General features: G+C 41.4%; 1 protein-coding gene across 1 annotated transcript in view; it reads left to right on the top strand.

The window, feature by feature from the left end:
• The window catches only part of c1qtnf6b (C1q and TNF related 6b), a 24,180-nt gene continuing 7,353 nt past the window's right edge, over nucleotides 1-16,827 (top strand). Inside the window, exons 1-3 of the mRNA XM_055907729.1 lie at nucleotides 1-1,590; nucleotides 6,498-6,722; nucleotides 15,923-16,174. Coding sequence (XP_055763704.1) covers nucleotides 6,509-6,722; nucleotides 15,923-16,174 — 466 coding nt within the window. The 5' untranslated portion in view covers nucleotides 1-1,590; nucleotides 6,498-6,508. The remainder of the gene's footprint in view (nucleotides 1,591-6,497; nucleotides 6,723-15,922; nucleotides 16,175-16,827) is intronic.

The following is a 16,827-nucleotide window of genomic DNA, read 5'->3' on the forward strand; positions in this document are numbered from 1 at the left end:
TGAGGGAGGCAGAGGTAAAAGATGACAACACTGAATGAAAAATGATTCAGATCAACTTTAATGTGCTATTCTATGAAGACAGTTTGTTAGTTTATTTATTTATTCATCATTTATTTATGTAACCTTTATTTCACTAGGCAAGTCAGTTAAGAACAAATTCTTATTTACAAAGACGGCCTACACCGGTCAAACCCGGACGACGCTGAGCCAACTGTGCGCTGCCCTATGGGACTCCCAATCACGGCCGGTTGTGATACAGCCTGGAATATAGTTAGAACCAGGGTGTAGTGACTCCTCTACCACTGAGATGCAGTGCCTCAGACCGCTGAACCAGGGTCTGTAGTGACTCCTCTAGCACTGAGATGCAGTGCCTCAGACCGCTGAACCAGGGTCTGTAGTGACTCCTCACCACTGAGATGCAGTGCCTCAGACCGCTGAACCAGGGTCTGTAGTGACTCCTCTACCACTGAGATGCAGTACCTCAGACCGCTGAACCAGGGTCTGTAGTGACTCCTCACCACTGAGATGCAGTACCTCAGACCGCTGAACCAGGGTCTGTAGTGACTCCTCACCACTGAGATGCAGTGCCTCAGACCGCTGAACCAGGGTCTGTAGTGACTCCTCTACCACTGAGATGCAGTACCTCAGACCGCTGAACCAGGGTCTGTAGTGACTCCTCACCACTGAGATGCAGTACCTCAGACCGCTGAACCAGGGTCTGTAGTGACTCCTCACCACTGAGATGCAGTACCTCAGACCGCTGAACCAGGGTCTGTAGTGACTCCTCTAGCACTGAGATGCAGTACCTCAGACCGCTGAACCAGGGTCTGTAGTGACTCCTCACCACTGAGATGCAGTACCTCAGACCGCTGAACCAGGGTCTGTAGTGACTCCTCACCACTGAGATGCAGTACCTCAGACCGCTGAACCAGGGTCTGTAGTGACTCCTCACCACTGAGATGCAGTACCTCAGACCGCTGAACCAGGGTCTGTAGTGACTCCTCACCACTGAGATGCAGTACCTCAGACCGCTGAACCAGGGTCTGTAGTGACTCCTCACCACTGAGATGCAGTACCTCAGACCGCTGAACCAGGGTCTGTAGTGACTCCTCTAGCACTGAGATGCAGTGCCTCAGACCGCTCGGGAGCCCTGAGTTAAAGAGGTAAATGTTATAACTGGCACAGAAATACGAACGCATAGACGCCAAGAGTCTACTTGGCAGACAGGGACGAAGAAGAAAGAGAAGAACATATGATAAAGAAGATGTTAAATGAGCTCTGATGGAGGTTTAGTGTACAGCTGAACTACTCTGACAGAGAGTAGTACACTGCAGACTTGTCTTAGTAGTAGATGTGTACTTTAGGGAGGGGTGGAGGGATGGAGGGAGTCATCGAGAGAGGAGAGAACGGGAGGATGAGTTATCATCAGCGAGGAGGGGGAAAAGACAGGGAGGGAGGTGGAGGCAAGCAATCTACGTTTAGGAGAGAGAGCGGCTGAGTAAAGTTTCTTACCCCGTTTCAACATTTTTCTCGCGCACAGCTGGTCCTCAACACCAATACATTCGCGAGCATCGCCAGCAGGAACTCAAGGTAAGTGAATCAGGACTTTGTCAAATGGAAACTGTATAATGACATTGTTATATCTATTGCTGACAAGTCAACTAATTGTTTCCATGAATGCACGCGGATGCAGAACACGTTTTTCTGCCGCTTGCTTCCCCAGTGAATGTATTTTATTCCCCCGTTGGAAATAAGTTACTCGCAACAGAAGCCAACTCAGCAGTGTTCTGTGCATTTGCGCCTGAATGGGAACTAGAATAATATTTTCGGAGATGCACGTTGCTACAAGTAGTTATTTTCTTCGGCTTTTTGTATAAGGATGTGTTCCATATAAATGTAAGCTGTGCGTCTGTAGACGTGGCTGCTATAATGAATCCATTCTGACAGAAAGACTACCGGGTACTGTAGGCGTTCTCTCTCTCTGGGTCAATTCTACAATGTTGACAGAATAACGCTTACAATGCACACACGAACAACATATTCAGTAGGCTATACAAATATTTGCATACAACACGGTACATTTGCATTTGATGTAAAAAAAATATAGATGTACATTATTTGTTGTCTTTTGAACTTGGCTGAACTGTAGCCTAAGTAGGCTATAGCCAAGCTACTGACCTATAACGTATTAAGTTATTTATAACTGATTACTTTAAAGTATGATGACAGATGCCAAAGACATTTAAAAGGGCAATCTGCGATTCCAACAACAACAAAGCAGGGGCCCTTCCACTGTTTTGCAAAAACAGCTTTAAAAAAATGTGTGGTGGATAAAGAGATCTTGAACTATTGGGTTCTTAAATGACTGACAGTCTCAATCACCTGGACTAATTTTCTCTCTCTGTTGCTAATACTGTAAAATAAAAATGTGAAGACTGTCAGTACTGTTATTTTGGTACTAGTGTTACTGTTGGTCAATATTGGCACGCCATCGTGCCCAGCAGGGAATCATCAAACTGTAAAACGTAGGTTATCTCATAACTTCCCACAGAGGGAAACTAAAGCTTCCTCCCTTCTTTCTCGTCATCCTTTCATCCATCCATCATTCTCACCATTGATCCGTCTTTTTAAAGATTGTTAACATTCCAGGAGTTGTGTAAAACACCAGGGATTTCCTCTTTGGCCCTATCGCTCTGATTCACACACACACACACACACACACACACACACACACACACACACACACACACACACACACACACACACACACACACACACACACACACACGCACTCACACACACATAGTGCTTGCACACGGAAACGCGCACACACACACATACAGTAAATGCACATGCTTGCATGCACACATACTCCCCTACACACATACACACTCATCCATTCTCGCTCTCTCTCTCTCCCTTCCTCCAATCCATCCTCTACAGTGTTGTCCAACTCTAAACTCTCAACATGTGTCTCTCTCAACCCCCGAGCCAAACCCTTCTCTAAATACTGTGAACTCAAACTGGTCGTAAATGTCAGTAGTGAAATCCAAGTGGGTTTCTCACCTCTCCTCTCCTCAAGCAGGAAGTACCAGGTTTATTCAGGTAACGGTTTGTGATGCTACTTAGTGTTCATGTCTCACTGATACCTCCTGATGTGACCAGATCATTCAGACACCAAGGAAGTGAGAAAACTTAGCCTGCCTCTGATGTTCTCACTAGACGGCCAAGCTGTAAAGTCTATATTGTCTATATAGTAAAAAGGTATGGGAACAGGTTAGCAGTGTGGTTAAGGTTAGGGTTAGGTTTCAAATCAGATTTTAAGAAGATGAATTGTAGAGCTAGGCAGGGCTTCTGACTTTGCATCTTGACCAGACAGGGACAACTCTAATGTGGGCTGAGTTTTCTAATAGAACCCATAACTCTCTTACATGGACAATACATTCTCCTATAAGTTTCAGTCTCGATTACTCCTGCAATTCAGGGACTTCAAGATATTTAACCTGCTTTAGTTAAAGCCAAGGAAATCACTGGTACTGGACAAATGCTTGTGAACTTTTTTATTTGATCAGATTAGAAGTTAAATGCACAAAGACTCGAGTGTTTAGAGTTATGGAAAGCTGCGTCTCATCTAGAATTAACCGGTCTCTTCTCTCTTTCTCTCTCTCTGACTCTCTGACTCTCTCACTCTCTCCCTTCCCCCCTTCTCTTTCCACCAACCCTGCTCCCTCTCTCTCCTCTCTCTACCTCCCTGACCAATGATGTAACACACAAAGTGATTGGCTGTCTAGGACCTCCAGTGTGTCAACCCAGGCCTGATGCCAGAATCAAATTAGAGAGTGTGATAGTGTGTGAGAGAGAGAGAGAGAGAAAGAGAGTGTGTGAGTGAGTGAGTGAGTGAGTGAGTGAGTGAGTGAGTGAGAAATAGAAAGGGAGAGACATAGAGAGAGAGAGAGAGAGAGAGAGAGAGAGAGACAGAGAGAGAGAGACAGAGAGACAGAGAGAGAGAGAGAGAGAGAGAGAGAGAGAGAGAGAGAGAGAGAGAGAGAGAGTGAACATGGGTTCTATGGTGTGTGTATACTGGGCTTGCTGACCTGTTCCTGTCCCACTAACAGATGTCTTGTAGAGACACTGGAAATGTGTGTCCAACCGTGAGCTCATGTGGACATGGCTGGCAGCCAATGTTAATGTTTTCATATGGTTGTTTGGTAATGTTTACATGTACAGAGGGGATGTGGTAATACAGTGGTAATGTTTACATGTACAGAGTGGATGTGGTAATACAGTGGTAATGTTTACATGTACAGAGTGGATGTGGTAATACGGTGGTAATGTTTACATGTACAGAGTGGATGTGGTAATACGGTGGTAATGTTTACATGTACAGGGGGGATGTGGTAATACAGTGGTAATGTTTACATGTACAGAGTGGATGTGGTAATACAGTGGTAATGTTTACATGTACAGAGGGGATGTGGTAATACGGTGGTAATGTTTACATGTACAGAGTGGATGTGGTAATACGGTGGTAATGTTTACATGTACAGAGTGGATGTGGTAATACAGTGGTAATGTTTACATGTACAGAGTGGATGTGGTAATACGGTGGTAATGTTAACATGTACAGAGGGGATGTGGTAATACGGTGGTAATGTTTATATGTACAGAGGGGATGTGGTAATACGGTGGTAATGTTTACATGTACAGAGTGGATGTGGTAATACGGTGGTAATGTTTACATGTACAGAGTGGATGTGGTAATACAGTGGAAATGTTTACATGTACAGAGGGGATGTGGTAATACGGTGGTAATGTTTACATGTACAGAGTGGATGTGGTAATACAGTGGTAATGTTTACATGTACAGAGTGGATGTGGTAATACAGTGGTAATGTTTACATGTACAGAGGGGATGTGGTAATACAGTGGTAATGTTTACATGTACAGAGGGGATGTGGTAATACAGTGGTAATGTTTACATGTACAGAGTGGATGTGGTAATACAGTGGTAATGTTTACATGTACAGAGGGGATGTGGTAACACGGTGGCAATGTTTACATGTACAGAGGGGATGTGGTAATACAGTGGTAATGTTTACATGTACAGAGTGGATGTGGTAATACGGTGGTAATGTTTACATGTACAGAGTGGATGTGGTAATACAGTGGTAATGTTTACATGTACAGAGGGGATGTGGTAACACGGTGGTAATGTTTACATGTACAGAGGGGATGTGGTAATACAGTGGTAATGTTTACATGTACAGAGTGGATGTGGTAATACGGTGGTAATGTTTACATGTACAGAGTGGATGTGGTAATACAGTGGTAATGTTTACATGTACAGAGGGGATGTGGTAACACGGTGGTAATGTTTACATGTACAGAGGGGATGTGGTAATACAGTGGTAATGTTTACATGTACAGAGTGGATGTGGTAATACGGTGGTAATGTTTACATGTACAGAGTGGATGTGGTAATACAGTGGTAATGTTTACATGTACAGAGTGGATGTGGTAATACAGTGGTAATGTTTACATGTACAGAGGGGATGTTGTAATACGGTGGTAATGTTTACATGTACAGATTGGATGTGGTAATACGGTGGTAATGTTTACATGTACAGAGTGGATGTGGTAATACAGTGGTAATGTTTACATGTACAGAGTGGATGTGGTAATACAGTGGTAATGTTTACATGTACAGAGGGGATGTGGTAATACGGTGGTAATGTTTACATGTACAGAGGGGATGTGGTAATACAGTGGTAATGTTTATATGTACAGAGTGGATGTGGTAATACAGTGGTAATGTTTACATGTACAGAGTGGATGTGGTAATACAGTGGTAATGTTTACATGTACAGAGGGGATGTGGTAATACAGTGGTAATGTTTATATGTACAGAGTGGATGTGGTAATACAGTGGTAATGTTTATATGTACAGAGGGGATGTGGTAATACAGTGGTAATGTTTACATGTACAGAGTGGATGTGGTAATACAGTGGTAATGTTTACATGTACAGAGGGGATGTGGTAATACAGTGGTAATGTTTACATGTACAGAGTGGATGTGGTAATACAGTGGTAATGTTTATATGTACAGAGTGGATGTGGTAATACGGTGGTAATGTTTACATGTACAGAGTGGATGTGGTAATACAGTGGCAATGTTTTGATGTGTATTACAGTGCAGGTGTGAGCATGAGCAGGTAGGTTGAGTGACACACACACACACACACACACACACACACACACACACACACACACACACACACACACACACACACACACACACACACACACACACACACACACACACACACACACACACACACACAAAAGAGAAGTGATCATGGCCCGTACATGAGCCAATACCAACACATCCAGCTGTCCCTGATCTCACTCATTACCTTACCTTCTCTCTCCCCACATCTCTCTCTCTCCTTCCCTCCCTCCCTCCCTATTTCCCTCCCTCCCTTTCGCTCTCCCGCAGGTGTGGTCATCATGTTGGGGGTGTGTCTGTCCGTCCTATTGCTCCTACCCCTGGCCTCGTTTATCCCCTCCCCCTCCAGACCTCCCCCAAGAGGGAATCCACTCTCTGTATGCAGACGATGCTGCGACCCCCTGCAGCCCCCAGAATCCTCTGCTGCACGCCCTGCCAACCACGCCGCCGCCATGCCAGAGGTCCACACCTACATCAACATGACCATACTCAAAGGTAAGGGACAACACACACACACACACACACACACACACACACACGCACACACACCAGTACATTATCAGTATCTTAGATAACCAACCTCAAAGGTACAGTACAAAGAAACATCCCAACAGACAAGATGAGATATAGGCATTGCCTTAGAGCAACGTTTCCCCAGCCAGTCCTCCAAAACGAGCCTTTATGAGGATGTGACAGCTTATTGAAAAGAAGACACTTGGCATGATCAGTAATCAGCCAGGCCAGCGTTCTTATAGAACAAAGAACACACACAGAATGCACAGGGAATCAAACCGAACACTCACATACCACAGACACACACACACACAGACACACACACACACACACACAGACACACACACACACACAGACACACACACACACACACACACTCTTCAAAGAGATAAAGGCCTTGTGTTAAATTTCTAAGCCTTATCCCTCTAAAATAGTCCAGGAGACATGTATGTAATGTATTGTTTCATCTGATGTGTGTTTGTGTGTGGTTATGGTTTTATCTGTGTTCTGTGATAGAGATTCCATGTCAGGTTTAGCTGACCCCTGACCCTATCCCAAAAACAACAGGTAGTTACGTTTCTCTCACTGAGAAGCGTGGCACACACATGGACATGCACACGCACACATTCTAAAAAAAAACTTGATTAATTGAAATCCTTGTTTAGAGTGAGGGAGGGAGGGAGGGAGGGAGGGAGGGAGGGAGGGAGGGAGGGAGGGAGGGAGGGAGGGAGGGTGGGAGGGAGGGAGGGAGGGAGGGAGGGAGGGAGGGAGGGAGGGAGGGAGGGAGGGAGGGTGGGAGGGAGGGAGGGAGGGAGGGAGGGAGGGAGGGACGGTGGGAGGGAGGGAGGGAGGGAGGGTGGGAGGCTCCCAGAAGGCATTATTCACCTGGCACTGAACCTGATGATGTGGCTGAAAACACACACACAGATAAATACACACCCACACACCCTCATATAATCAAGCAGTGCAGTGTGTGAGAGGATTGATATTAATACACTGCAACAAACCAGTTTAGTTAGAAAAGAGGCACTGGCTCTATATATATAGAGACTAACTATATATATAGAGACTAACTATATATATAGAGACTAACTATATAAATACTATATATAGAAACTAACTATATATATAGAGACTAACTATATATATAGAGACTAACTATATATATAGAGACTAACTGTATATATAGAGACTAACTATATATATAGAGACTAACTATATATATAGAGACTAACTATATATATAGAGACTAACTATATATATAGAGACTAACTATATAAATACTATATATAGAGACTAACTATATATATAGAGACTAACTATATATATAGAGACAAACTATATATATAGAGACTAACTATATATATAGAGACTAACTATATATATAGAGACTAACTATATAAATACTATATATAGAGACTAACTATATATATAGAGGCTAACTATATATATAGAGACTAACTATATATATAGAGACTAACTATATATATAGAGACTAACTATATATATAGAGACTAACTATATAAATACTATATATAGAGACTAACTATATATATAGAGACTAACTATATAAATACTATATATAGAGACTAACTATATAAATACTATATATAGACACTAACTATATATATAGAGACTAACTATATAAATACTATATATAGAGACTAACTATATAAATACTATATATAGACACTAACTATATATATAGAGACTAACTATATAAATACTATATATAGAGACTAACTATATAAATACTATATATAGAGACTAACTATATATATAGAGACTAACTATATAAATACTATATATAGAGACTAACTATATATATAGAGACTAACTATATATATACTATATATAGAGACTAACTATATATATAGAGACTAACTATATGAAGACATTATATATAGAGACTAACTACATATATAGAGAGACTAACTATATAAAGACGATATATATAGAGACTAACTATATATATATAGAGACTGACTATATAAAGACGATATATATAGAGACTAACTATATGAAGACTATATATATAGAGACTAACTATATTAAGACGATATATATAGAGACTAACTATATATATAGAGACTAACTATATAAAGACCATATATATCGAGACTAACTATATGAAGACCATATATATAGAGACTAACTATATGAAGACTATATATATAGAGACTAACTATATATATATAGAGAGACTGACTATGTAAAGACGATATATATAGAGACTAACTATATGAAGACTATATATAGAGACTAACTATATGAAGACAAAATATATAGAGACTAACTATACACAGACCATATATATAGAGACTAACTATATGAAGACTATATATAGAGACTAACTATATATAGAGAGAGACTAACTATATGAAGACAATATATATAGAGACTAACTATATAAAAACTATATATATATATAAATACTAACTGTAGCTAACTAAGTCTAACTATATAAAGACTATATAAATAGAGACTAACTATATGAAGACTATATATATAGAGACTAACTATATGAAGACCATATATATAGAGACTAACTTGGTAAAGACTTTATATATAGAGACTAACTATATAAAGACTATATACAGTGGGGAGAACAAGTATTTGATACACTGACAATTTTGCAGGTTTTCCTACTTACAAATCATGTAGAGGTCTGTAATTGTTATCATATGTACACTTCAACTGTGAGAGACGGAATCTAAAACAAAAATCCAGAAAATCACATTGTATTATTTTTAAGTTATTAATTTGTATTTTATTGCATGACATAAGTTTTTGATACATCAGAAAATCAGAGCTTAATATTTGGTACAGAAACCTTTGTTTGCAATTACAGAGATCATACGTTTCCTGTAGTTCTTGACCAGGTTTGCACACACTGCAGCAGGGATTTTGGCCCACTCCTCTATACAGACCTTCTCCAGATCCTTCAGGTGTCGGGGCTGTCGCTTGGGCAATACGGACTTTCAGCTCCCTCCAAAGATGTTCTATTGGGTTCAGGTCTGGAGACTGGCAAGGCACTCCAGGACCTTGAGATGCTTCTTACGGAGCCACTCCTTAGTTGCCCTGGCTGTGTGTTTCGGGTCATTGTTATGCTGGAAGACCCAGCCACGACCCATCTTCAATGCTCTTACTGAGGGAAGGAGGTTGTTGGCCAAGATCTCGCGATACATGGCCCCATCCATCCTCCCCTCAATACGGTGCAGTCGTCCTGTCCCCTTTGCAGAAACCTCCATGCTTCATGGTTGGGATGGTGTTCTTGGGGTTGTACTCATCCTTCTTCTTCCTCCAAACACGGCGAGTGCAGGTTTTCTTGAGGAAAACCTGCAAAATCGGCAGTGTATCCAATACTTGTTCTCCCCAGTGTATATAGAGACTAACTATATAAAGACTATATATATATAGACTAACTATATAACGACTATATATATATAGAGACTAACTATATGAAGACAACATATATAGAGACTAACTATATAAAGACGATATAGAGACTAACCATATAAAGACGATATAGAGAGACTAACTATATGAAGACGATATAGAGACTAACTATATAAAGACTATATATATAGAGAGACTAACTATTGCTAACTTGGCAAGTCAGTTAAGAACAAATTCTTATTTACAAGGACGGCCTACACCGGCCAATATATATATATATATATATATATATATATATATATATTTACAGTGGGGCAAAAAAGTATTTAGTCAGCCACCAATTGTGCAAGTTCTCCCACTTAAAAACATGAGGCCTGTAATTTTCATCATATGTACACTTCAACTATGACAGACAAAATGAGGAAAGAAAATCCAGAAAATCACATTGTAGGATTTTTTATGAATTTATTTGCAAATTATGGTGGAAAATAAGTATTTGGTCACCTACAAACAAGCAAGATTTCTGGCTCTCACAGACCTGTAACTTCTTCTTTAAGAGGCTCCTCTGTCCTCCACTCATTACCTGTATTAATGGCACCTGTTTGAACTTGTTATCAGTATAAAAGACACCTGTCCACAACCTCAAACAGTCACACTCCAAACTCCACTATGGCCAAGACCAAAGAGCGGTCAAAGGACACCAGAAACAAAATTGTAGACCTGCACCAGGCTGGGAAGACTGAATCTGCAATAGGTAAGCAGCTTGGTTTGAAGAAATCAACTGTGGGAGCAATTATTAGGAAATGGAAGACATACAAGACCACTGATAATCTCCCTCGATCTGGGGCTACACGCAAGATCTCACCCCGTGGGGTCAAAATGATCACAAGAACGGTGAGCAAAAATCCCAGAACCACACGGGGGGACCTAGTGAATGACCTGCAGAGAGCTGGGACCAAAGTAGCAAAGCCTACCATCAGTAACACACTACGCCGCCAGGGACTCAAATCCTGTAGTGCCAGACGTGTCCCCCTGCTTGAGCCAGTACATGTCCAGGCCTGTCTGAAGTTTGCTAGAGAGCATTTGGATGATCCAGAAGAAGATTGGGAGAATGTCATATGGTCAGATGAAGCCAAAATATAACTTTTTGGTAAAAACTCAACTCGTCATGTTTGGAGGACAAAGAATGCTGAGTTGCATCCAAAGAACACCATACCTACTGTGAAGCATGGGGTGGAAACATCATGCTTTGGGGCTGTTTTTCTGCAAAGGGACCAGGACGACTGATCTGTGTAAAGGAAAGAATGAATGGGGCCATGTATCGTGAGATTTTGAGTGAAAACCTCCTTCCATCAGCAAGGGCATTGAAGATGAAACGTGGCTGGGTCTTTCAGCATGACAATGATCCCAAACACACCGCCTGGGCAACGAAGGAGTGGCTTCGTAAGAAGCATTTCAAGGTCCTGGAGCGGCCTAGCCAGTCTCCAGATCTCAACCCCATAGAAAATCTTTGGAGGGAGTTGAAAGTCTGTGTTGCCCAGCAACAGCCCCAAAACATCACTGCTCTAGAGGAGATCTGCATGGAGGAATGGGCCAAAATACCAGCAACAGTGTGTGAAAACCTTGTGAAGGCTTACAGAAAACGTTTGACCTCTGTCATTTTCAACAAAGGGTATATAACAAAGTATTGAGATAAACTTTTGTTATTGACCAAATACTTATTTTTCACCATAATTTGCAAATAAACTCATTAAAAATCCTACAATGTGATTTTCTGGATTTTTTTTCCTCATTTTGTCTGTCATAGTTGAAGTGTACCTATGATGAAAATTACAGGCCTCTCTCATCTTTTTATGTGGGAGAACTTGCACAATTGGTGGCTAACTAAATACTAACTATAGTTAGTCTCTATATACAGTTGAAGTCAGAAGTTTACATACACTGAGGTTGGAGTCATTAAAACTCGTTTTTCAACCACTCTACAAATGACTTTTGAACAAACTATAGTTTGGCAAGTTGGTTAGGACATCGACTTTGTGCATGACAAGTATTTTTTCAACAATTGTTTACAGACAGATTATTTCACTTATAATTCACTGTATCACAATTCCAGTGGGTCAGATGTTTACATACACTAAGTTCACTGTGCTTAAACAGCTTGGGAAATTCCAGAAAATTATGTCATGGCTTTAGAAGCTTATGAAAGGCTAGTTGACATCATTTGAATCAATTGGAGCTGTACCTGTGGATGTATTTCAAGGCCTACCTTCAAACTCAATGTCTCTTTGCTTGACATCATGGGAAAATCAAAAGAAATCCGCCAAGACCTCAGAAAAAAATTGTAGACCTCCACAAATCTGGTTCATCCTTGGGAGCAATTTCCAAACGCCTGAAGGTACCACGTTCATCTGTACAAAAAATAGTACGCAAGTATAAACACCATGGGACCACGCAGCCGCCATACCGTTCAGGAAGGAGACGTGTTCTGTCTCCTAGAGATGAACATACTTTGGTGCAAAGAGTGTAAATCAATCCCAGAACAACAGCAAAGGGCCTTGTGAAGATGCTGGAGAAACAGGTACAAAAGTATCTATATCCACAGTAAAACGAGTCCTATATCGACATAATCTGAAAGGCCGCTCACCAAGGAAGAGCCACTGCTCCAAAACCGCCATAAAAAAGTCAGACTACGGTGTGCAACTGCACATGGGGCCAAACTCGTACTTTTTGGTGAAATGTCCTCTGGTCTGATGAAACAAAAATAGAACTGTTTGGCCATAATGACCATCATTATGTTTGGAGGAAAAAGGGGGAGGCTTGCAAGCCGAAGAACACCATTCCGTCCGTGAAGCACGGGGGTGGAAGCATCATGTTTTGCGTGTGCTTTGCTGCAGGAGGGACTGGTGCACTTCACAAAATAGATGGCATCATGAGGAGGGGAAATTATGTGGATATATTGAAGCAACATCTCAAGACATCAGTCAAGAAGTTAAAGCTTGGTCGCAAATGGGTCTTCCAAATGGACAATGACCCCAAGCATACTTCCAAAGTGGCGGCAAAATGGCTTAAGGACAACAAAGTCAAGGTATTAGAGTGGCCATCCACAAAGCCCTGACCTCAATCCTATAGAACATTTGTGGGCAGAACAGAAAACTTGTGTGCGAGCAAGGAGGCCTACAAACCTGACTCAGTTACACCAGCTCTGTCAGGAAGAATGGGCCAAAATTCACCCAACTTATTGTGGGAAGCTTGTGGAAGGCTACCCGAAACCTTTGACCCAAGTTAAACAATTTAAAGGCAATGCTACCAAATACTAATTGAGTGTATGTAAACTTCTGACCCACTGGGAATGTGATGAAAGAAATAAAAGCTGAAATAAATCATTCTCTCTACTATTATTCTGACATTTCACATTCTTCAAATAAAGTGGTGATCCTAACTGACCTAAGACAGGGAATTCTTACTTGGATTAAATGTCAAGAATTGTGGAAAACAGAGTTTAAATGTATTTGGCTAAGGTGTATGTGAACTTCTGACTTCAACTGTATATATATATATATATATATATATATATATATATATATATATATATATATATATATATATATATATATATATATATATATATATATAGTCTTTATATAGTTAGACCTAGTTAAATAAAGGTTACAAAAAAATATGTATATATATATATATATATAGTAGCAAGAAAAAGTATGTGAACCCTTTGTCATTTCCTGGATTTCTGCATAAATTGGTCATCAAATTTTATCTGATCTTCATCTTAGTCACAACAATAGACAAATATAGTCTGCTTAAACTAATAACACACAAACAATTATACATTTTCATGTCTTTACTGAACACACTGCGTAAACATTCACAGTGCAGGGTGGAAAGAGTATGTGGACTCTTGGATTTAATAACTGGTTGACACTCCTGGCAGCAATAACCTCAACCTAATGTTTTCTGTAGTTGCGTATCAGCCCTGCACAACGGTCAGGAGGAATTTTGGACCATTCCTCTTTACAAAACTGTTTCAGTTGAGCAATATTCTTGGAATGTCTGATGTGAGCTGCTCTCAAGGTCATGCTACAGCATCTCAATTCGGTTAAGGTCAGGACTCTGACTGGGCCATTCCAGAAGGAGTATTTTCTTCTGTTGAAGTCATTCTGTTGTTGATTTACTTCTGTGTTTTGGGTCGTTGTCCTGTTGCATCACCCAACTTCTGTAGAGCTTCAATTGGCGGACAGATAGCCTTACATTCTCCTGCAAAATGTCTTGATGGGAATTCATTTTTCCGTCGATGATAGCAAGCTGTCCAGGCCCTGAGGCAGCAAAGCAGCCACAAACCATGATGCTCCCTCCACCATACTTTACAGTTGGGATGAGGTTTTGATGTTGGTGTGCTGTGCCTTTTTTTCTCCACACATAGTGTTGTGTGTTCCTTCCAAACAACTCAACTTTAGTTTCATCTGTCCACAGAATATTCTGCCAGTAGTGCTGTGGTACATCCAGATGCTTTTTTGCAAACTTCAAACGTGCAGCAATGTTTTTATTGGACAGCAGTGGCTTCTTCCGTAGTGTCCTCCCACGAACACCATTCTTGTTTAGTGTTTTACATATCGTTAACCCGTCAACAGAGATGTTAGCATGTTCCAGAGATTTCTGTAAGTCTTTAGCTGACACTCTGGGATTCTTCTTAACCTCATTGAGCATTCTGTGCTGTTCTCTTGCAGTCATCTCTGCAGGACGGCCACTCCTAGGGAGTGCTGAACTTTCTCCATTTATAGATAATTTGTCTTATCGTGGACTGATGAACATCAAGGCTTTTAGAGATACTTTTGTAACCCTTTACAGCTTTAGGCAAGTCAGCAATTCTTTATCTTAGGTCTTTTGAGATCTCTTTTTTTCGAGGCATGGTTCACATCAGGTAATGCTTCATGGGAATAGCAAACTCACATTTTGTGAGTGTTTTTTTATATTGCAGGGCAGCTCTAACAAATGTCTCCAATCTCATCTCATTGATTGGACTCCAGGTTATCAGAGTCCTGACTTCAATTAGTTTTTGGAGAAGTCATTAGCTTAGGGGTTCACATACTTTTTCCAACCTACACTGTGAATGTTTAAATTATGTATTCAATATAGACAAAAAAAATACAATAATTTGTGTGTTATTACTTTAAGCACACTGTGTTTGTCTATTGTTGTGACTTAGAGGAAGATCAGATCACATTTTTTGAACAATTTATGTAGATTCCAGGTAATTCCAAAGGGTTCACATACCTTTTCTTGCAACTGTATATGGAGTCGCTAACTAAGTCTAAATATATGGAGAAATTACTCTCTAAAAGTGGTACTGGTTATTATAAAGCACAATGTCCAGATGCTCTTCAAATTATTGTCCAACTAATAATAAGTATGGCTTGAAGGCTTAACTACAGATCTAGGATCAGTTTACACTATCCTAACCCTAACCATCACTATCTAGACATCAGGAAGAATACTGACCTCACATGTGTGCTAAGAGGCTACTGTATCTACAGCATGATCATTTAAACAGGACCTAGACAAGAAGGGGCCTGTTCAGATCATGTGGTGAAAGCATCAGAGACTTCCATATATGGTCCATGGGTGTGGAAAATCCACTAAGCCCTCGGATAAGGGAGCACACACACACACACACACACACACACACACACACACACAGCAGAAGAGAGGTATGTCCTTGCTCATCTCAGATAGATCTAGTCTACATATGTTCTTTCTCTTTCCCTCCCCAGGTGATAAAGGCGACAGAGGAGATAAAGGCATGCCAGGGAAAAACGGTAAAGAAGGTCCCCATGGTTACCGGGGTCCCATGGGTCCTCAAGGGACTAAGGGCCAAGCGGGCGCCCCGGGAGATGCCTGTAAGTCGCAGCACTCCTCCTTCTCTGTAGGGAGACGTAAATCCCTCCACAGTATAGACTACTACCAGGCCCTGGTGTTTGACACGGTGTTCGTCAACCTCTACGAGCACTTCAACATGTTCAAAGGTAATTGAAGAACCACAAGGAGGAAACACACACACACACAAACACACACACACACACAAACACACACACACACACACACACACACACACACACACACACACACACAATTTTATTTTGTACTTTATTTTTTTTACCTCTTTTTTATGAAAATTTCGTGATATCCATTTGGTAGTTACAGTCTTGTCCAATCGCTGCAACTCCCGTACGGACTCGGGAGAGGCGAAGGTCGAGAGCCATGCGTCCTCCGAAACATGGCCCTGACAAGCCGCACTGCTTCTTGACACTCTGCTCGCTTAACCCGGAAGCCAGCCGCACCAACGTGTCGGAGGAAACACTGCACAACTGTTGACCGTGTCAGCGTGCAGGCGGTCGGCCTGCCACAGGAGTCTGTAGAGCGCGATGGGAGAAGGACATCCCCGCCGGCAAAACCCTCCCCTAACCCAGATACCTCTGGGTCAATTGTGCGGCGTCTCATGGGTCTCCCGGTCGCGGCCGGCTGCGACACAGCCAGGTATCGAACCCGGATCTGTAGTGACGCCTCTAGCACTGCGATGCAGTGGCTTAGACCACTGCCCCACTCAGGAGGCCCCACACACTTTTTCCCACATGTTCCAAGGTAAATTCTACTGCTACGTCCGCGGCGTCTACTACTA

The sequence above is a fragment of the Salvelinus fontinalis genome, chromosome 40, assembly GCF_029448725.1.
Source record: "Salvelinus fontinalis isolate EN_2023a chromosome 40, ASM2944872v1, whole genome shotgun sequence".
Lineage (NCBI taxonomy): Eukaryota > Metazoa > Chordata > Actinopteri > Salmoniformes > Salmonidae > Salvelinus > Salvelinus fontinalis.